The 21986-nt window shown below is 46.5% G+C and overlaps 1 protein-coding gene across 1 annotated transcript in view; it reads right to left on the bottom strand.

Annotated features, from left to right (window-relative positions):
- Nucleotides 1-213: 213 nt before the first annotated feature.
- sdc2 (syndecan 2) overlaps nucleotides 214-21986 on the bottom strand; it is a 30142-nt gene continuing 8369 nt past the window's right edge. Inside the window, exons 2-5 of the mRNA XM_080837393.1 lie at nucleotides 4254-4350; nucleotides 3788-3954; nucleotides 1661-1790; nucleotides 214-437 (exon numbers count right to left, since the gene is read on the bottom strand). Coding sequence (XP_080693519.1) covers nucleotides 274-437; nucleotides 1661-1790; nucleotides 3788-3954; nucleotides 4254-4350 — 558 coding nt within the window. The 3' untranslated portion in view covers nucleotides 214-273. The remainder of the gene's footprint in view (nucleotides 438-1660; nucleotides 1791-3787; nucleotides 3955-4253; nucleotides 4351-21986) is intronic.

The raw sequence follows: 21986 nt of genomic DNA, 5'->3' as shown, positions 1-21986 counted from the left end.
GAAGAGAGAAAAAGAAAGAAGAGGTCTTAATTACAATTTTCTACTTAGAAGCTCTCCAATATCCAATATGTTCTGGTTTTTCAACTGTTGTGTTTGTGTTCAGGTCTTGCTTATTTCCGTGTCTTGGTGGTGGTCGTTGATCAGAAACCATCACCCTCCCACTGTGAAGTGTTGCTTTCTGGAAGGGGTGGGGGCGGGGGTGGGGGTGGTGGGTGTTCCAAAGGAGAGGGGTTGGGGTGGGGTGGTAGGGGTCATAGGATAATGATGGGAGATCTACGCATAAAACTCCTTGGTGGGGGCCTTCTGGTAGGCCGCTCCAGATGGCTTTCTCTCTCCGAGATCGTAGCTTCCTTCGTCCTTCTTCCTCATGCGGTACACCAGGAGGAGGATGAGGAAGATGGCAAAGAGGAATCCAATGACTCCGCCAGCAATGACCGCTGTAGACACAGAGGAAACAAAGGATATTAAATGTGTCTTTCAGCAACTATACCCATACTTCAAACTCAATACTGTATCTCCTCAAGGACACTATCCTTTTGGTCCAGTGACCTTTGAAGAATCAGGTCAAGAGGAAGCTGCTGAGAAAGCCTGATCATTTCACAATCAGCCTGTTTTGAAAGTAACCGACATAAAGCCACTGGGGCCGCATCAGAAGAATATACGTGCAGTCCTTTCCCTGGAGTGCGTTTTGGGCCACTGATATGCTTCTTGCCAGCTGTGGAAATGCTGCTGATAAGCTGCCTCCCCCCCACCCTTATTTGGCAGTTCTCTTGACAAACGGGTATTACAAAAACAGATGCAAACTGAGAGGTGAACTTTTCACCATCCCAGCGAGAAGGGGAAAGGCAGTTTATGTAGAGCGCCTCAATAAAACACGAGGCGCGGGGGGGGGGGAGAAGGGGGGAGATGAGTGGGGAAAGAAGTCCCCAGAGACACTATTACTATCATTACGTTTATTGGCTTGAAATTATCCGAGCCACTTCTGTGAGCGCCCTACTGTGGTAGTGTCTGGTTGGAGGGCTAGTTTAGACTTGTGGCCATTCTTCCTCTGCCCTCCCAGGAGTAACGGTAGGCTGCCTGTGATTTGGTAACACCCTACACCACAGGAACATAAACAATCACATCTGTTTGTGCTTGTTGAGCGCTTCTTCTGTGGTTTTATTAGTGGGAGGCTGAAAGGTGCAGCCTCTCTCCTCGCTGTCTCTGACTGGCTGGAAGGCACATACTTCCTGCAGTACTAACACAGGCCCATGTGGGAAAGAATAGGCAGTGGCTGAAGAACTTGGAACACGTTTTCAAACACATTCCCTCTTGTGACTCATAATATTTTGATACTAACAAGACACATTATGCTAAATATTCTGCATGATTACAAATACAAATCCCAGAATATAGTTCTTATAATACTCCTCCTACTGCACAAATTAAAGTGGTGTCACAGTAAATCATGGGGCCATACACAAACTATAAAAGCAGGGCAAAATACTTATGTGGAGAGCAGGACAAGAATGGGCCAGGCATGAAACAATGACGGGACACGACTAGCAGAGGACTGCGCCAAGACTAGAAACACCACTGCATCTGCCTCTTTCTGTGTCTTAGACTGGCTGTGTGTGTGTGTGTGTGTGTGTGTGTTTGGGCCGAGGGCATTCACACATACCTGCCAGCACCTCCGTCCGCTGGAAAAGGTTTTCTGAGCGCACCTCGTAGGGGTCCACGGGGGCGCGGGGAGCACTTGCGGTGCTGTCGGGGGCTTTCCTGCGAGGGTCGTCTGTGGCTGGAGCAGGGGGCTGGAGGGCAGAGAGGGACATTTGCATTCATTCATTCATTCATTCGTTCACTTAGCAGTGACTTTTATCCAACCTGACTGACAGTCAGGCGAGATAAACACTTTCGCATGATGAGCGCTCCCTGGGAATTGGACCCATGACCTTGGTGTTGTTAGCAACTTGCTCAACCAGTTGAGTATCAGACACAAAGAGAGACAAAATAAAGAGAAAGAGGAGCAGAGAGGGAGCCAGCGAGTGGTAAAGGCAAAAGGTACAAAGGTAAGAGCAGATATAGACATGTCGGGGAGGACACAGTATCTGGAGAAAAAGAAACGGAAAAAAACAGAGTACAAGGAAAGAAGAAGAAAAAACAAAAAGCATAAAACAGGAAAACAAATACAAAGAAGAGGGGGATGGGGGTTGGCTGGAGATAAAGGTGTAAGATGAGAGGAAGAAGACAGGAAGCGTGAGAAATAGAGCGAGTTGAATGAGAGTTAGTAGCCATCCCTCTGCAGCACGGTTGGTCTAATGTCTCATTAAATCACTGCCACTCTGACACAATCAATTGAGGAAAATGATTGAGTGTTTGTGGTGATCAGTTCAACTGTCATTAAAGATGTCCATTTAGGCACTAATGGAGAACCAAATCAGCTTCTGGTAATGAACCCCATCCTTCATGGTGACCTCACAGGGTGAAATAATTGGCTGTGGGCACTTTCTTAAGTCTTGAGTTCATTGTGACTTTTCGGCATCTGTACAAACTGGCACCTAATGAAAGGGCTGCTAGTGTGATTGCGTCAGTGTGACACGATCACAGTTTTATTCTCTAGGAGGTGGCCTTTCTCTTATTCCACACTTCTGCTCCTAGCGCTTTTGAAATATCAACGCCACTCCTCTGACATGTCAGTCTTGATCCCGTTCAGCCCTCAAGTAAAACATTTTTAAATCCCAGAGACGTTCTTTTCTTGTTCTTTTATTTTACTGGTTCTTTCCTTTTTCCTATTGAAATTAATGGGGGAACACTTTGGGGAACTTTGGAAACCTTTGTTATCCTGACTGCCATGTTTCAAGAACATTCAATATGGCTGACACCTTTTTAATTTGAAGGACTAGATTAAATTGCATGCTAAACGCTGAACTAGCAATAATGAACTGATATCTGCTGACTAGTTCAAAGTCTAATAAGATCGCCTACTTATTTGTGTAGTTTGGGGCAAACTTTCATTTTCAGTGATTGTTAGTTGACACGTTTTCAGTTGTGTAATAGCTAATAAGCAGTGCCAGCCAACAGCCTATGTTAACTAACTTAGCCACTAACAACCTACGATAGGGCACTACGGTTAGTTTGTCTCCACATATCCGGTCATACTTTGCCTTTTACACTCTAGTCTAATTATCTACTCTATATATATGTTAACTACATATGCGAACTTAAGCAGTCTGCCCTGTACAGTGTCCAACAAGGGGTAGTAACCATTCTTGCATAGATTGCAGCGTTCACGTAGCTCGCATAGAGTACGAAAAGTCATGGTCCTCTCATGCTGTGACGCAATCACACTAACATTTTCCTGCAGAAATGCATCAATAGTTTACAGTATACTCTCACCACCTGTGTTCTATTCAGAAGTGAAATGTTGGGGGATGTGAGAGGAATTGAAGTGGCCAGAGAGTTATTTTCATGCAAGGAAAAGCTCTCAGCTCGGAGCTGTGCTGATCGTTCTGATGATGAGAATGCTGCAACTCACCTAGCAAGCAATTCTTTTGAGTGTGCACAGCGCATAAATAGATTTCTAGTCGCTCAGTAAGCTAGAAAGACCTGCTACCATCACATACAGTGGTGTGATGTTTGTGTTTGTGTGTCTGCACTTTGCATGTGTTCTATGTGAAATGTGTGTGTTTTTGAATGTGTGAGAGAGGTTACGTTTCTGTATGTTTACGTGCGTGAGTACTTGCGTAAATGCAGGTGTGATTGTGTCTGTGTGTGTGTGTGTGTGTGTGTGTGTGTGTGTGTGACGCACCTCTGTCCTGACTGGTTTTCTGGGCGTTTCCCGGGGTGTGTCTCTGGGTGTGACGACCTCCACTCGGGGGGTGAAGTCTTTGGTGGAGTCCTCCGTGGGCACTGCATTATTTGGTGCTATGTACAGAGTGTTGACTGTGACCACTTCCTCTATGACCTCTCCAATACCTGACAACGGCACGCACACACACACACACAACACACACACAACACACAACACACACGTATTAATACAAAAGGTTTGAAACAGAAATTCTTCTGCAATGTATTGACAATAAAATTGACCTCTTCATAGTGACAATGGCATGTTATATGTCCTTGATGCAGACTACATTTCTTGGTGCTACTTGGCTTGGCTTTATAGAAGTAAGTGTGTTTGTGTAGCAGACTATAACATATGGGAGTGTACACACTGCAGTGTTGAGTATGTAAGTCCATGAAGTATGTGTTCATCTAACCACGCTCACCTGATCCCGAGCCAGAACTGAAGTCGTCGTCGTCCTCCGGGTATCCCCCGGACCCTGTGTCCTCCAGGTACAAGTCATCTGCTGCCGAGACCGCTAACTGTAAGAGCAATAAACACATAAACACACATTAAATATTAAACACTACAACACTTCCTTCTCTACAGATCCCGCCCCCCCCATCTCCCATGCAAGCACAATCTGGCTTCATCAATCCCATGAAAACAGCACTGCGGAGTTGGAAACAAACCCACGCAAGTATTTTTCCAGATCCCTTCACAGATTGGACCGTCTGACCTTGCCATTACTATGAGGTGAGAGCTAATTAAAACAACATTAAAAAGTCTTCGAGCGGCAATCAATTTAAGTGATTTAACAGCATTGAGGGGGCCTTTAATGGGACTCTTTAGTGGGAGCAAAATGCCTTGTTATTTGTCAGTGCAGTGGGCAATGAGAGGACCTCTCCGGATATTTTTAGGCACGGTCTGCTGACCTGACTCCCCTCCTTCACCCTACAGTCAGATGAGCTGATAGAGTCACAGCTCTGTCGGTTGTTTTTTTCCTTGTTATTCACTACCGGGCAGTGCAGACAATGTCCCATAAAAGCGGAACATAAAGGGGAATGCCTGCAGACGAAGTAATGCAGACTCTACTTTTATTACCACACTATAAAAGGTATTGTTTACATACACAAATTGTTAGTTATAGACTACATATCAACGTGTATCTGCAAACGTACGGATCTGCTTTCTCTATATCCAGGAACACTGTTTCCCCCTCACTCCATAGGATTACCATGTCCAAGGAGACATATGATGCTATTTTGTTTTTAAATGTGTTTGCATGGGTGTGTGACTGTGCATGAGAAAGAGGTGTTTATGTGTGTGGTGAAATATCCCACCGGCCCCATGGCAACCTCCATTCATGCCCAGTCCTGTCCAGTCTAAGTCCCTCCCTCCATTCTGATGCTCCTTAGTCAGAGCTCACACAATATAGCCAACCATAAATCAACCCTGGGAGTTTCGGCAAGGCAAGGTGTTGCTTGAGGCTGCCCACACCCACCCACCCACACACACACGCACACATACACGCACACACACACACACACTTTGTGCCTCAAAAGATGACAAGCACGTTACAGAAATGATCCATTATTGAGCTCTGAACTCCTCTGCTGCTGAATTGACAACAAGACAAAAAAGCAGAGAGGACAGGAGGGAGACAGAAGCGTTGCCGGCAGCCCTTTGTGCCCCAGTGTGTGCGATGTTCCTCTTCCACAAGAGAGAGCTGGGCCACCATTCACCCAGACAAAGCCAGGCAGGTTGGGACTGTGTATGTGTGTGTCAAGCAGTGTATCCTTATGTTTGCTCCATGAGTGTCTGTCCGTGGGTGTGTGTGTGTGTGTGGGAGTGTGTTATATAAAGAAAGAAAGAAAGAAAGAAAAAAAGAAAGAAAGAAAGAAAGAGAGAAAGAAATAAATAAATGAAGAGAGACGAGATAGAGTGAGTGTGTTTCCATGCACCTTCAACAGGCAACAACATCTGCATGTTAACAAAGGCATGATGGTTTGTTTTTGTGTACGTGTGTGTGTGTGTGTGATTGAAAGAGTGGTGAAAGGAGGAGCCGATGAAACACCCCAAACAATGGAAAAAGACTTGTCTGAAAGGAGCACTGACTTCACTACAGAAAGAGAAAGCCAGTCATCCCCGGCATCCTTGATCAAAGGCCTGAGCATGTGTTCAAAGGAACTTTATCTTAACCTTTCCTCTGTGGAGTGCTCTGGTGCCCTCCTCCTGTCCGCCAAGCCTTCTAGCCCTATCGTTCTCTTTTGAACAGGCCTGTGCACATCAGTGTGCATTCAAGACAACTACAAGGAACCGTATCTCCAATCAAACACTGGGAAAGTGTTAGGGGATGTCATGGAAGTGGGCCACACACATCTACAGAGAGCAGGGCTGAGGCAGAAAAAGAAAGAAACAGAGGGACAGGGATCCAGATAGAAATGAAAAGAGATATATAAATATATATATATAGAGAGAGAGAGAGCGAGAGAGAGAGAGAGAGAGAGAGAGAGAGTGACAGACAGAAGGGGAGGATTGTATACTTTGATATAGAAGAGTCTTAAAGGCATAGAAGAGTCTTAAAGGCATCTTCACAGACCAAAAGACACACAATGCAGAAATGCACCACGTAATTAGCCATGCACCTGGCTTGCCTAATTACTTAGCGGCTGTGGCCAGAAGATATCATCCATCGCAGGTGTTGTTATGCCAGTTTAATGAACACAACCTGGTCTATATTCCAGTTCTGCCGGTGCTCAGAAGAACTTCTTCAGGAGATCTGACTCCTCAAGCTTGCCCTAAATAACCTCACGAGACTATGGAGGACTCATCAAACTAGCCCCATGACCAACCAAAGGCAAGACTTCCTTTGAACTCCCCAAGTCTGGGATTGAGCAAACAACCTGGCTGCTTACGTACATCCCACCCTGGCACACGCCGCAAGCAAATATGAAACACATACACAAACAGAAATAAACTCGAGCTGGCACACATGTTCACACAAACAAAGACACACACACACACACACTTTTTAGTGGCGAGGTGATGAAAGTTGTGAGCCATAGGAGGATGTTACTGTTGCCAGGAAGGGGAGCAATTAAGCCTTCACTCAATGATCCAGTAAATGAATTTTGCACAAATCTCTTAATTTGTCTCAATAAAACGTTTTCATTTCACTATTCATTGTAGTAGTCAGAGCCAGCCCAAGTCTACCAGCCCATCATACTGCAGCAGGTTTCCTGTTCGGAAGCATCAAATAAAGACTTTCATTCCCATCAAGTCTGGTGGTGAGCATGCATGCCACTGGAAGTTTCTCACCATGAGATTCACCAAGAATCCAAACACCAATGTGTTTTCATTACGCGTCTACTTTGGGAATGTATTGTCTTTTTTACAATCAGCCCACCCACGCAACATATGTATTAGAGCAGCTAACTTCACAGACTTGAACGATGAGGATGTGGGTGTGCTGTGGAAACACTAGCTTGTGCTCTTTAGCTTTGGTCAAATTGGTGCAGGCACCCCACTGTTTCCTGAGCGTGGGGTATTGAACCTGCCGGGGTTTTTTTGTTTTGTTTTTTTGCTGGCCGCAGTCACCGCTGACATCTTGTCTCGTCGCAAGGCCTTTCATCTGAGTTGGCCTTAATGATTTGTGGCCCCTAACGAGTGCCACAAAAAGGGCCAGACAGACAGAGGGGCAGGAGGGTGGTAGAGGTAGGGGGGGGGGGGGGGGGGGGGGGGGGGGGGGGGGGGGCTGTGCTGCAGTGGCTCCTGTTTAGGAGACAACTGCTGCTGCTGCTGCGGATACTTCCGCCGGTGACTAATGACCAGCACACCAGCAGGAGGCAAATGATAGTGGGAGGAAAAAGAAAGGGTGGGGGGGGGGGGGGTCATGGTGAACTTGGGGAATAAAAGAGACACATGAGGAGGAGAAGGAAGAAAGAGATGAGACAGACAGACAGGGACAGAGACAGAGAGAGAGCGATCCTGATGACAGAACTAGTGAAGGGATAGGGGTGCGGCAGAGTTGTGGGAGATAAAAAGAGAAGAGGCAGAAAGAGCAAGAGAAAAGGAGAAGAGGAATATAAACCTAGCAGAGCAAAGAAGGGATGCAGGTTGGAGGGTGGAGAGAGGAGGAGTGGTAATAGGAAGAAATATTGGGGGCAAAAGAAAAGGAAACACAGGGAGAGAGAGAAACAAAAGGAGTACAAAAATAGTCAAAGAGAGGAGGAGGAGTAGGAGATGGAGGAGGGGGGGGGACTTACGGAAGAAAGAAAGAAAGAAAGAGGAAGGGAGAGGGAAGGAGGGAGGGAGAAGGAAAGAGAGAGCCAGCGCACAGAAGCGAGAGAGATTACTGCCACATCAAGACAATCTGTTGCCTGCAGGTTACTTTTCACTAAAAGCCTGTCAAGCTGCATGTCCATGCCTAGCAACCTTTGAAAGGCAGAAAGGACTCTCTGTGTGTGCCTGTGCACGAAGCAGTGTGCTGGGCGCTGGGAGCCATGTTGTTTAAAGCGGCCACAGAGGGCCAGGAGGAGGTGGGGGTGGGGTCTAACTCAACCCCCCCTCTATAGGCCTACCTCCTGTCCAAATCCATATTGACAGACACTCACAGGAGACAAACCACCAGGAATAGGGGGGGGGGGGGGGGGGGCAGAGAGGAACTCTGTGTCACACACACCAGGGACAACAAAAAAGATCTTGGGATGAATTCCTGCACACACACACACACACACACACACACACACACACACACACACACATACACACACACACAAATAAGATAACCCATCCAGGAAAAACCACATTCTTCATCGCGTTATTGTGTTACAGTTTTTTTTTCATATCTTTCTGTGGACTAAACCTCTTCTTAAGGGAGAGCTAGCCTCAACAGAACTAACCTGTCTCTCTTTCTCTTTTTCTCTCTCTCTCTCCCCCTCTCTTTTTCTTGCTCCCTGCAGACTCTCCACATCCAGTCACCACAAGCATTCATCTCTAGGCCACAGCTTCTGGAGATAAGGGCCTTCGGAGGCTCTCAGAGAAACAAATGGACTGGGCCTGTCCAGAGCCAACGTGGCAGGGATGACGGCAGAGTGATGCAAGAGCAAAGGAAGAGCCCCAGAGAGGAAAAAGAGAGCTAGTGTTAGCTGCCCTAGTGTTGCTTTAGCTAACCTAGTGTTAGCTGCCCTAGTGTTTTTTTAGCAACCCTAGTGTTAGCTGCCCTAGTGTTGCTTTAGCTAACCTAGTGTTAGCTGCCCTAGTGTTGTTTTAGCAACCCTAGTGTTAGCTGCCCTAGTGTTGCTTTAGCTAACCTAGTGTTAGCTGCCCTAGTGTTGCTTTAGCTAACCTAGTGTTAGCTGCCCTAGTGTTGTTTTAGCAACCCTAGTGTTAGCTACCCTAGTGTTGCTTAAGCTACCCTACTGTCCCCAAAGAAAAGAGAAGGGGGGCCTTTTTCAAAAGCCTGTGGGCAAGGAATGGATCCATTTGAATGGCAGGCTTAGGGCAAGCAGAGATAATGTGCTTCCTCACATACAGGTTTATTTGAGCCTGCCGCCCCATTCAAACCCATTGCAGTTTCCACCCGCTAGCTGACAGCAGATACGCACGACCCTTTAGGGTTTATCAGCTTATGTTCACAGAGGAAGCCTTGAAGACTGCTTAGAATCATCCCCGGACGCTAATTCTTTGTGGAACTCTTCTGAGGGTCCTATGAGTAATCATTCACTGCCTATGGCGAATATGAGAGAACCCTTCCTCGGAGTGGACTAAGGTTCTGGGTAGAACCTTAAGGTTTGAAACCCATGAAGTTCCTTCTGGGCTTAAATAGACTGAGAGGACAAGCAAGAGGCTCTCCATGCTGGTAGAAGGTGTGATTAAGGAAAACCTGAGAGTCCTGAAGTGAACGCTCACTGGATTATCCACACTTTAGTTTCGATGCGGAAGAGCCAGAGGGCACAGCACAGCAGGAGGTGACAGGGCAGACAGACAAGGCTCTGTGATGGCACTGGGTCTGCCTGGCTGGAACCGACCCGTGAAGAGGGAGAGTCATCTGCAAGAAAAAGGAGCAGGTGGGAGGGAGAGGGAGCGAGGGGGGAAATGGAGGGAGGGAGAGTAGGAGGGAATAACTTGTGGTGCTCTTCCAAGCCTGAGATTTTACTGCCCTCCTGGGGATCATAATCAGGAACTAATTAATAGTCTTTCAGAGCAGACAAAAAGAGAAGGGGGAAGAAGGGGGGAAGTGAGAGGGGAGGGGGCTACTAGCTGGAAGCGCAGTCCAAACCGTAAAGGCCGAGCTGAAATGGACTTGGATCCAGTCCATGATTCGGAGAGAGAGAGAAAGAGAGAGAAAAGAGAGAGAGAGAAGTTTGGGTGGTGACATCACTCATCCTCTACGAGCCAGCTAATCTCCAAAGCAGAAGCACCTCTTCTGGCCAGGCAGGAGGGGAGAGGAGGGGGGTAGGATCTCCCTCTTTTGTTTTTTTGCCCCTTCTTCTGTCTTTCTTTCTCCATCATTCTCTGTGTCACTCCATCTTTCCATGTCTCTCTCTTGGGGCCTGGCTTATGTCGTTTCCTCTTTGCAGCACTGGCAAGCCCAGAGCTTCCACTGACGCAGCCAGTGAAGCCTTATCACCCAACATATGAAAATCGTGTTAAAGGACAAAATCCAGACCTCTGGCAGGAAGATCAAACACACAAACCTGCACAGACACACACACACATCAGATTCCCCCATGCTCTCCTAAAAGTCCATGTATTACTGTTCCAACCAGAGGAGCCACAAAACAGCTCTCTGCAGTTTATCGACAGCACACTCCCCGGTTTGTGCCTCTCAGGTGGATTTTCTGAGCGCAGTCCAGAGCCTTTGAAGACGACTTGTCCTTGGCGTACACTGGTGATCATCATCATGGACACTTTCTGTTTCCTGACCCCGAAGTTTGGGGGTGGGAGTGGGTGGTGTAACTCTGGTGAGAGTGCAAGTGTGCGCTCATCCAGACAGCCAGTGTGGATTAATACCAGCTCAGATTCCACAACAAACCGGCCTGGCAGACACATGCGAGTGGGCGCCAAATTCCTGACCCTCCCTGCCATCCCAGCACTGTCCCCTAAGAACCCTACAGACCACCAGCCAAACGAGAGTGCAGATGAACGGGTTGACAAGGGCTGTGGCTAAACAGTCACAAGGACCTTACATTGATGATCGGTATAGTTCAACACCATACTCAGGAGCATGTGTGGGTATGTTCCCGAAAAAGTGTGGCTTGGAAACAGATCTCCAAGTCTGTTGCGTTTTCATCACTACACGGAAGCCAACTGTCACTACCAGCACATTAATGGCCAGAGAAGCCATTTAGCGAGCTCCATCATCTGACGCATCTATCCCCATAAAGCCTGGGTAAACAATCACAGCCTGGGCCCCTAATTAAAACCAGTAGACCCTGCAGCTGAGTCCCTGCATAGGGGAGAGATTCAGGCCTGCATGCAGGGTAAATACCCTCACTCGCCTCAGATCTGATGATTAACCTTACCATACCAACGGGAAGAGGGGAACCTGAACACAGCCAGCTCCTTTTTTCTGAAGGCAGATGCCAGCTCGGTGCAGTCAGAAGCAATTTTTCACCCGCAAAGGTTTCTCTATTTCTTCAGTCAACAAACACCTTGTCAAAATCAACTCCAGCATAGGCATATCAGAGCTGCCCCAAATGCACAGAATAATACATTTATGCCAACCAGGGTTGGAAGGAGAAGTTGGAGGAAATTCTGGAAGAAATTAAGATGGATCTGTTTGAGAGGGAGGTGCGGCAGATCGAGTAACGTCTAAAGTTAAGCAGACGTTTGTGTTACCGTGATGTATTTTAACTGTGGCACATGAGGAAGAGGAGATGTCTACTGTTATGCTTGCAGGGAAACTGGGAACGCTCCCCTCGGTACCGACGCAGCCGGATGGGGTCACAAGGAGGTCAGGCGAGAGGGGAGCACAGGCCGCTCGACACGCCACTCATCCACATCACAACAAAACAGCTGCTGTCTTCACCTATCCTTCTCTCCTAGTGTCCTTCCACTCTATACCGTTACTCCCTTTTTGTCTAACTCTCCATCTGTCTCTTCAATGTTTTATTTTCCTTCACTTTTGCAATCCTTATTCCTCTCTGATGCAGAATCTTTACAATCCTCTCTTTCACCTCTCACTCTATCTTTACCTTCCACTTTCTGTTCTTCTCTTTTTCTACCCTCTACTCTGTTTTTTTCCAGTCTGAACCAAGAGAGGATGTCTCTGCAGAGCTTCGGTCAGAGTGCACAGCTCTTTCCTTTTGGCTGCTAATAGGATAAAACAAGCTGCAGCTATGACTTCCTCTCTCTGGTATTACTTCCTGAAGGGAAGAATGTCCATTTCATAGTTTCCAGAAAAATACAGGAAAGCGAAAAGAAAAAGCACAGAGGCACACAGACACAGCTTGGCTTAAGAAAAAAACGAAACAAAAAAAGAAATACTCCCTTGATGCTTTGCACCAGCCAACACAAAACACCTGCAGTCTTCTTTTCATTCTGCTTTGAGGCAGCAAAATTAAGTCATAATTCTTTTCAATAAGCAAACTCCCTTTTGAGAGACCACAGAACTGACACAATACATCATCTCTCACTCCATTTTGTGCTTCACTCGTTTATGGGTAATGTATCACGCTACCCACCCACACCTGCCTACTGTCAGGCGGGCCGTTCGCAGCTGCAGTGAAACGGCTGAGTGACTCCAGTTTAGCGCTCTAGATATTTTACGAGCAGACTAATTAAAGCAAGCCTCGTTTAGCCACTCTCCCACAGCCCTTGGGCTTCTTGGATTCACTGCAGTGTCTGGGTTTGATGGACTGATCTGGCCTGTGCCGAAACCTCAGAGGGGTCCAATCATCACTCTGCATGGGTCCACACACACACACACACACACACACACACACACACACACACACACACACACACACACACACCTTCTCCGCTATGGGAATTACGGTAAATTCCTCTACAGAGTGAAACAGTTTTTTGATACATTGGGGAACGCTGGGAGTCTTTGTGCACGCTGAAACCCTATACGCTGGGAAATGGCCCTCATCTACCAGTCCGTTCTGGGGAAAGAGACTTTAAGATTTGCTCCAGCTCAGCAGGTCCATACCCCCGCAGTCAAAGTCGAAACAGAAGGAGAAGATCTCTGGGAGCTGGCAATAACACATATACAATTTCATAAAACACCACTCTGGCTCCAGCGATCTGCAGACCTGAGGGGCACGACATAACTAAATTAAGGACTGGCATGATAAACACAATGATCCACTTACATTCCAATGACTTCCCCCCTGCACGACAAGCATCCACAATCCCTTTGGTCCGTAACCTTGGCTTGACTAACACATTCCTGAACTAAACTGTTGGTCCACCTTCAAGGTAACTGCACCACATTGTCATACCATAAAAAGCAAATAAATTGCGGAAACAATTTGCGTTTGAAAACTAGTATGTACTGAATGTAAGACATTATATAAAATCATTACACAATCAAATTCACCGTCTATGGTATATTCTATATAAACATATTTTCTTTAAATATTCTGCACAAGTGTCACCATTCATGAACAATAATGTGAGACTGTTCAATAGCCTTCATGAGATGTTTATTGTGGCTAAGGGGTATAGTAACGCGACCATTATCCCGCGGGCCACCAAAAAATCCGCTTAACAAATATGTTTTTATCAATATAAATATGGTTTAATGAATCAACCTTACATATTTCAGAAGTGACAGGTGTGTAGAACATGCACGAAGTCTTGTTTGACTCTCAGCAGGAACATTTCTTAACGTATTTTCCGATTTGTTTTGTACAGTCGCGAAATGGCAACAAAGTTGGCGACGACCTATTATCCCGCATTGATGTAAAACGCCGTTGGGAATCAAGCTCAACAAGAAAAAGAATTTACACCGAACGTCGCGAAATCAAAATTCTACTATTTGTATCAGGCTGGTTTGTACACGCAGTATTACAACACTATCTTATACACTTCAATACGCTGTATATGTGCCATTTTTGCTACAAAGCTAATTGAAATACCCTTTTTGGGCAGGGACTTAAGTTTTCCGAAATCTGCGATCCTGGATGACACCGAAATCAATATTAAGTAACGTGTACCAGCGCTTGCGGGATAATAGGTCGTGCGGGATAATAGGTCGGGCTACGATAATGGATAGTGCTCATTATAGGAGAGCGCTACAACATAGGTCATAACTTTCACACTCCTGACCTGCTGCCAGGCAAATAAGTCAGTGAAGGAATGAGTCAGGAAAAAGTCTTTCTTTCAACGACCCGGGTTAAAGTACAGGCAATAACATGCCACACAGCACCCAGCTCTACACAGTCATCATCTTTTTCCCCTCTCAATGAAATTAATAACCATGTGGTCACAGTAACCTCTACAGAGGCACTTTTGGACTTAATAGATTTGTAGCGTAGCGCTGGACTCGGGGGAATCGGAACTGGTCCCTTGTGCGATTAGCATGACTATCCTGTTAGAAATTAGCACAGTTAGCAGCTCATTTTCTGGAGCTGGGGCGACCTCTCAAATGCCCCAGCCATCTCTGCGTGAGGCGAATCAGATTTCCTTTCCCTTGCCAGCCTCTCTAGAGTTGGCGCTGTGTGTGTGTGTGGGTGTGTGTGCGTGTGTGTGGTAGGGGTGCAAGCAGGCAAAGTATGGGGGGTGGGAGGGGTTGGGGGATTGTTGCCTTGCTGGCTGCCTCAGAAAGGGAAATGTCCTTTGGTCAACTAGAGGTTACAGTCGTGCTGGAGGAAGGCATCCAATACAGGGAGGAAATGAAAAACTTGGGGCTGAAATTCTGGCAGGAGGCTTCTAACGATGGGTGTGTGTGTGGGGACTTTGGGTAGATGTCACGGGTGGAGGGGGGTATCTGAATGTTAAGCAAAACCGCCTCAATCAGGAGCTGTCTATGGTGCAACAACTTGGTTCCCTACTGCACAGTTGGATTGAATATTGCTCTGTTCAGCTCAGTCCTGGGGGACAAAAGCCTTGGTCTTGAGTATATGGTGTCAGCACATTTTCTACTTCAACATTCCACAGCGACTTTAGGATAAACTGCCAGGTCTAGGCTTGGAGACGAAAACAAGGGCCTTGCTCTAAAGCATTTCCATATGAAGGGAAAAGGGATTACTAGCAACTTTAATCAGAGGACATGAGCCTGGGTCAATCACCAAAAGCTTAACACAATTTTGGCACACTGACTCTTAGATGACTGCCAACTGAGGCAGACACTACTCTACAGAGTGTGAAAAATCTAAAACATCAAACATAATCATATTTTCCCGATATTATAAACGAGAAAATCCTGCTGGACACAAAAACCAAAGTGGCTTGTGCAAAACAGGTGGAGCCCATGGACTGAACAGCCACACAAGCAGCGGGTCTCTCTCTCCCTCACACCTGCCCCCCTCTGCCGTCCCGTGCCTGCCCAAGCCCTCCTGTGCTGGCAGACCGGGGCGCGGGGGATGAATGCTCCCTTTCAGGCTGCTGCGTGTCTGGCATTTCCTTCATTCCTCCACAAACACAGGTGGTGCCTCATGAGGGGCCGGTGGTGGTGGTGTGTGTGTGTGTGTGTGTGTGTGTGTGTGTTTGTGTGTGTGTAGGGGATGGAAGACTGAGTATCATCTCCGCAGTACACATAATCAACAACACCACGCCACACACACACGCATAAACACACCCCAGAGATCTCTGTAGTTAACTAAAGCAAGACTAACATATTACTTTCAAGACAGTTTCAGTTTCAAATGTAAAATATGAATGGGTGAATGGATATTGCAAATTAAATGGCAGTCTGTAAAGATATACAGCACAGAGGCCAGGTAAATCAAATACAATGAACTCTGATTCTGATTGAGGGCCAATTACAGTCGTAAACATCAAGAGCCCTGAAGTTCTGACAGTACAGCTGAAATTACCTTTTGAAACGACACCTGAAAAACGACATTTTGCTCCGTGTCTTTCTGAGCCAGCAGAGCGGACTAGCCAGCAGCGATCCATCAGGGGACACGGTTGGCAGACTTCTTTTCGTGCGGACATAAATTCACAATGAAACTAGGACTACATAGAAATCACTTTGTTCTATGTGATGACCTACTTCCACACCCTCTCAAAAAGCAAAAAGCATAGGAAACTAAATGCAACTGTGACAAAGCCAGGTGTATGCTGTTCATCAGTGCATGGAGGGGAACTTTTGCCAGATCCCTGTCAGTAGAGCTACAGCTCTATTAAAATGAGGGTTTCTCATCAGAACAAAAACATCCCTATCTGGAAACCTTCTGAGAGTGGTACACAAATATGTGTGTGCACACGGGAATGCTTTAGGCCTGCTGCAGTGTGAACTCAATGAGAAAAATTCAATGGAAGGTGTCACATTCTTGATATAAGGTTGAGACTGAATAACTGGCTCTTTAAGGTGAAGTCTGCCATCTTCCAATTATGTGACCAGCATCACACACTGACACACACACATTCCCCTTCATTCTGTCACACCATTCACCCTGTTTGACTGTTTCTTTCAGCCTGTCTTGATAAAGACCAGGCCTCAATCAGCATTAGCCCAAGTCAGGGTGCTTTGTGTAATCAGCCCTTAAAAAGAAGGAAAAAAACACCTCCTGTGGCCAAAAGGATTCTGATGTATAAATTAGCTGCCAGTTCAAACTTTAATTTAATCCAGACTTCTTTCTTTCTCACTCTTTTTTTCCTCCATGACAGCCAAAAACCGAGGGTGGGAGAAGACAAGAGAGCGGTGGCTTTGTGCAGCTTTTGTCCTACCTCCAATAGCAGACCTTTTCTCCACCCTGACAGGAAGCTCGTGACTCGTCTGGTGTCGGCTCATTAACCCCCGGCGGCCCACAGGGCCAGAGGACATCAAAGAATGTGGTGGGAGACGTGGGAGCAAAGGCCACCGGACAATAAAGCCCTTAGTGTCCAAACGCCCGCAGAGGGAAGCTGAGATGAGCAGCTGCCGCTGTCCAACTTTGCTCCTCAGGGCTACGACAACTGAGCCTTTAGAAAAAGGTGCTTCACTTTTCCAAACTAAATTATACCTTGCTTAGATCAAACTGAATGTGGAGTGACCAACAAGCATTTGTTAATGGAGAGGCTTCTTTCCACAGGCCCCTTAAATTCACCTGGCATGGATAATAAGAGGATCAGTAGGGGGTAATAAATGGTAAAAATGTTTACTTTATTTGACTTCAGTACTGTGTTGACTAAGAAGCGGTGCGTGAGGCAACGTGAGAAAGTGAGGCATGGGAGTATCTCTCAGCATTTATTCTCTGTACTGCTGGCATCACTGACCCTAGTGAACATGTTTGTTGGGGGGGGGGGGGGAGAATGAATGACGTGAACCAGCATTCTGCAAGTGGTCCATCATCACTCTGTCCTGCAAATGGGCCCTTATCTGCACAGATAAAAGCTTTGGCGGAGCTGAGTGGAAGTGCCACGGGTGGGTGGGAGGGGCATGTAATTTCACCGCTTCACCGGCTCATCTGCTCCAATCCTCACAGTTACAGCGACTGAATTGCCATCCAGCCCTTCCCATAAGAGGATTTGGCCCTTAGGGAGTCAGAAGGTTGAGGCATTTTTGTGGAAGCTGTGGTGTAAGTGCTGGGGGGGGAGAGGGCGGAAGAGGAGAAAGTGAAAGGGAGAGGGTACAAATAAAGCACAACGTGCAGTTCTATCTAAGAAGAGGAGGAGGATCTCTTTGAGAAAGGGGTATCATAATATCCGTGAGGCATGGCATCATAGCAAAAGTTTTCCCTTTCAACCAGAGAGGTGGAGCAGCCAGAGATAATGTCTTCAGCCTGGCCTTCAGCAGCTGGCTAGCTGGTGGGTGATGAAGGGAGGTGTGAGCAGAGGCGTGGAAGTGTGCATGTCTCTCGCTCGCCACATCTAAATCACCTGCTGAAAATTAGCCACTGGCTAACATTGTAGCATTTACTTTCAGCTTAATGTTTTCTTCAGTTTTATTGGCCAATAAAGGGCTAAAGGACTGTTATGGCTTTTTTGCTTCAAACATTGCGAAAATGAAGATGTAGGTGAATGTGAAGCAGAGCCATAAGGGCTCACTGTGAGTGTGTGTGTGTGTGTGTGTGTGTGTTATTGCGGGCAGGAGCGAACAGCAGGGGGTGATTTCTGATCCCATTACGCTGGGCTAATCCTGTGCATGCAGCGCGACACGAAGAACACCGACAAACTGGAGCACCCTGTCCCATCGAACCACCGTGTTAAGGGCTGACCTGTGAACAACAACGGTGCTTTGCACTACCACACAGGTGGCAGACGTACAAAAAGAAAAAAAACCCTCTGAAATAGTGTAATCGTGTTTTGAAATGCAGGTCAATACAGAAACCACGGGTTTTCTCCCTCAATACATAGCTCAGGCCTCTAATCAGTCTGACGGAATAAAAGCCTGTCTGAGGCAAAGCAGCATGTCTGTCCACTCCACCTCAGCTGTATCATCTCTGAAGCGGGGCAAGGTGCCAAAAGACCCAGTCTTGTCTTAACCCACAAGCCTCGATCCAGTATTGGGAGCAAAGCAGCAAGGTGCCACAGGGATGTGTGAACCTTGGCACAGACGACATTTGAGAATAAATGCTGGGAATAAACAAGCTGCTTTTCAGTGTCACTGTGTTTGTGTACATCGATATCATTGACTTCTGATATACAATGTGCCGTCTGTGGTGTGATAATACATGTCACAGAATATGAGGCTTATGTTCCAGCTCTGGGACTGCTCTGACTGGTTACACTGTATGTCTTGTCCTACTTGGGCCACACTGAAACAAATTCCTCTAGGGCTGTGCCGGCATGCTGATAACACATTCAAATTAAAAGGAGCCTAATAGGCATCTTATAATGTTTCTTGGGGGGTTATAAAACATTGTATTTTTGGGGAGGGGAGGGGGATCAGTATGCTACCCTAGTTTCACACAGAAACATGATTGGCTGTTGGGGGATGGGTTTGGAGATTAGTCGTTTCTGAGGTCACAGGAGGGATGGTGGCACATGCAGGAGATTAGCTGGATTCGAGGGAGCAACGCAGGCCACCTCATCCACAGCAAAGCCACCCCATGCGGCACTCCGCCCAGCATTGCTATACTCTAATGATACCAAAATGGCAAAAAAACACTTAAATTCCGCTAGCCTCAGTTGTCTTCACAAAACATTTAAACGTGTAACATAGAATCACTACACTCATTGCCTGGAGTTTTAAAAGGTTGGTTTTCTATACCCTATGCAGCAAGTGTCCAGCAGCTGCAAGGCCTAAACATGCTGGTTCAGTTAGTTAGTGAGAGGCTGAACATCACTGCACCATCCAGCGGGGTATGGTTTGTGTTTCCTCCAACCTCTGCCCAACAACAGTGGAGAAAATATCCCGCATGGACTCTCCCCATCTGTCAAACTCCATTTTCTCCCAACCCATCCCAAATATCATGTCCCTTTGAGCAAGATGTGGGACACCCTAGTGTACAGCACAGCACAGCACAGCACAGCCCTCCATCTGCAGTCTGCCTGACCCGGCGAGACTCTCGGGTCTCCGTGCCAAGGTCTGAGGCTGACTGGGTCGGCTCTGCAGATGTTTCCCCCTCTCTCCCTGGTTTCTATTCTGTGGAAGCTCAGCATATCCTCATGGAATGAAAACGAGAGACCCTCTGGCAAGCATTATTATGAGACCTTATGGGTTTTTATTTCGGACATAGTGACCCGTCAAGCTGGACGCTTTATGGACCTCTGGCACAATTTCAAAACGTATTGGGATGTGTCTGTTCTATATCTTCTTCTTCTTTTTTGCCCGCCTCCTAAATTCATATTTCATTTTCTGTGAATAATTCAGCTCTGGCAACAGAAATAGGTCCTGTAGCACAGCTTGTCTGTGCTGTAAATGTTTAATGCTGGTGGGGGGAGCGAGGAGCGTCCTCCCGGCGGACGCGAGCAGCTGAGCAGTTTATCAGGACAGAAAGCCAGTCCTCCCTGCTGAGACCGGCCCGCAGCCAAAACTCAGAGCCCACACCACCTTGTCTTTAATCACACACACAGTCAGATACACATGCACGCACACACACACACACACACGCTTTGGACAAAAGCGTCTGCTAAATGACTATGTAAATGTAAATATGCAAACACACAAATACATTTGGTTGTGCACACACTCGCATCCCAATTAAACAACACATACATACCAGCATGGGCGTGCACACACACACACACACACGCACACATAGAGAGAGAAAACATCAGATAGAGATCACTGACTGAGCAAACTAAAAACAGCTTTCATATCACTGCCAAACCCCCTGCAAAACGCTCGGCTCCCAGAGTCGTTTCCCCTCTGCCGTAATCCTCCAAGAATGTGTGGTTAGATCTGCAGTAGTTCCGTAGTCTCAGACACAACACATAAACACACACATGGGCATAGACCTTCACAAGAGCACACAGAGACAGACACCCTGGTGCAACTCTGCTGTACACATACACACACACACCTCACAGCTCCTTAATCTTTCACTCATTCCTTCAGGTCATTTGGACCTTATTAAAGACCCAGTAGGCCAAGGCTCATTGGTCAAATGGGCACAGCGCAGTGGCAGTGCATTATGGCTATCCATAATATGTCTGCACATGGCACTTGATAAGGGAAGTGTTTTCGGAGTTAGAACCGTGTGGGAACGTCTAGAACATTAGGAACGTGAGGCTTGCAGAGGCATATGCCACACCAAAGCAACCCCCCATCATACATTAGCCCCACTTACTTAAGAAAACTCCCTTTATGAGGGTCATAAAACATCAATCTGTCTGAGCAATGCACATCCTTTTACACAGCCCCCCACCAGTGAATATGAAGCATGTGTGAGTTAAGATGAATGTAGTTGTGGAAAAGATTAATATGGCTTCATACAATAATGTAAAACAAAATATACAAATCCAAAACTAAACTTTTATTTTAGCTGTAAGCACCAGCAAAGACATTTTCAAATAAATCCATACCATCTTAAAGTGAATACAACTCAAGCGCATCATTTATAGAGAATATAAAACAAAATCAACTGCATGCAGTGATAAAGACTGGTTGGCAGATGCATAGCAAAAGCACAGGAGCGTTCAGGCGGAAACCGTTATCGGTCAAAGGCAGCAATGTGAGCTTAGGAGGAAGTTGTGTGACTTCAGAAGAGCAAGAGTCGGCTCAGACAGACAGTATGTGGTCTCAGCAGGCACTGACCAGACAGGTGAGAAGGACAGCTTGCCTGTCTGTCTCTCTGTCTGTCTGTGTCTGTGAATCTTCCATTGAATAAATCCTCTTCACCGCATGCCTTTAAAGAGGTTCAGTCTGTGGTTTTAGTTATCAAAAATAATTTAGGCCAGCCGACATGGAGGAATTTGAAAAGAAAGCATAACATTTCCTTGTTGACATCATTCAGGACATTTATTTGTGTAGAAAGCATGACCATGGCCAACCCAAAAACAACAATAGCTGACAATTCTTTACACTTTAATGGCAGACGTGTATAAATTGCTGTTGTTCAACAATTTATGGAAGAAAATGTCTTTAACGTTAAATAAGGGCAGCAGAGTTCATCTATGCTGCAGGAGGCAGGAGGGCTCCCCAGCACAGAGTTGGTGGAGCAGCTGACCGGGTCTACTGACTGGAGTTGGAGTTGGGTAAAGGTTGGGAGAAAGAGGCACTCTGTTAAGTGGTACACAAAATGAGGGAATGCAACATTCAAATGTTCGGGGGGGGGCTGTGTTGAGGGTGTTCAACCATTGTGAGTTAAGATGAATGTAGTTGTGGAAAAGATGTGTTGAGGGTGTTTAACCATTTGTGGGAGACACGTGTCCTTTTGGTGTGTGTTTGTCCTTTGGGCATGAATTGTCCATTACCCTTCATACACACACACACACACTCAGACCCTGGTGGCCTCTGCTGGAAAGGGGACAGATTGGAAATAAGTATGTCAGCTGTGTTTGCATTCACAATGAAAATTCAGGGGCTTAACATGCTGCACTAGAAGAGTCCGCCTCTATAATGGGGCTTTATGATGTATTTTATGCGTCTGTATGTGTATATGCTGTGCATTAGTCCAGATTATCTTGTGCT

This window comes from Sprattus sprattus, assembly GCF_963457725.1.
Source record: "Sprattus sprattus genome assembly, chromosome: 4".
Lineage (NCBI taxonomy): Eukaryota > Metazoa > Chordata > Actinopteri > Clupeiformes > Clupeidae > Sprattus > Sprattus sprattus.
Note: the sequence above shows the minus strand (reverse complement) of the source record. Positions and strands in the feature narration are given on the sequence as shown.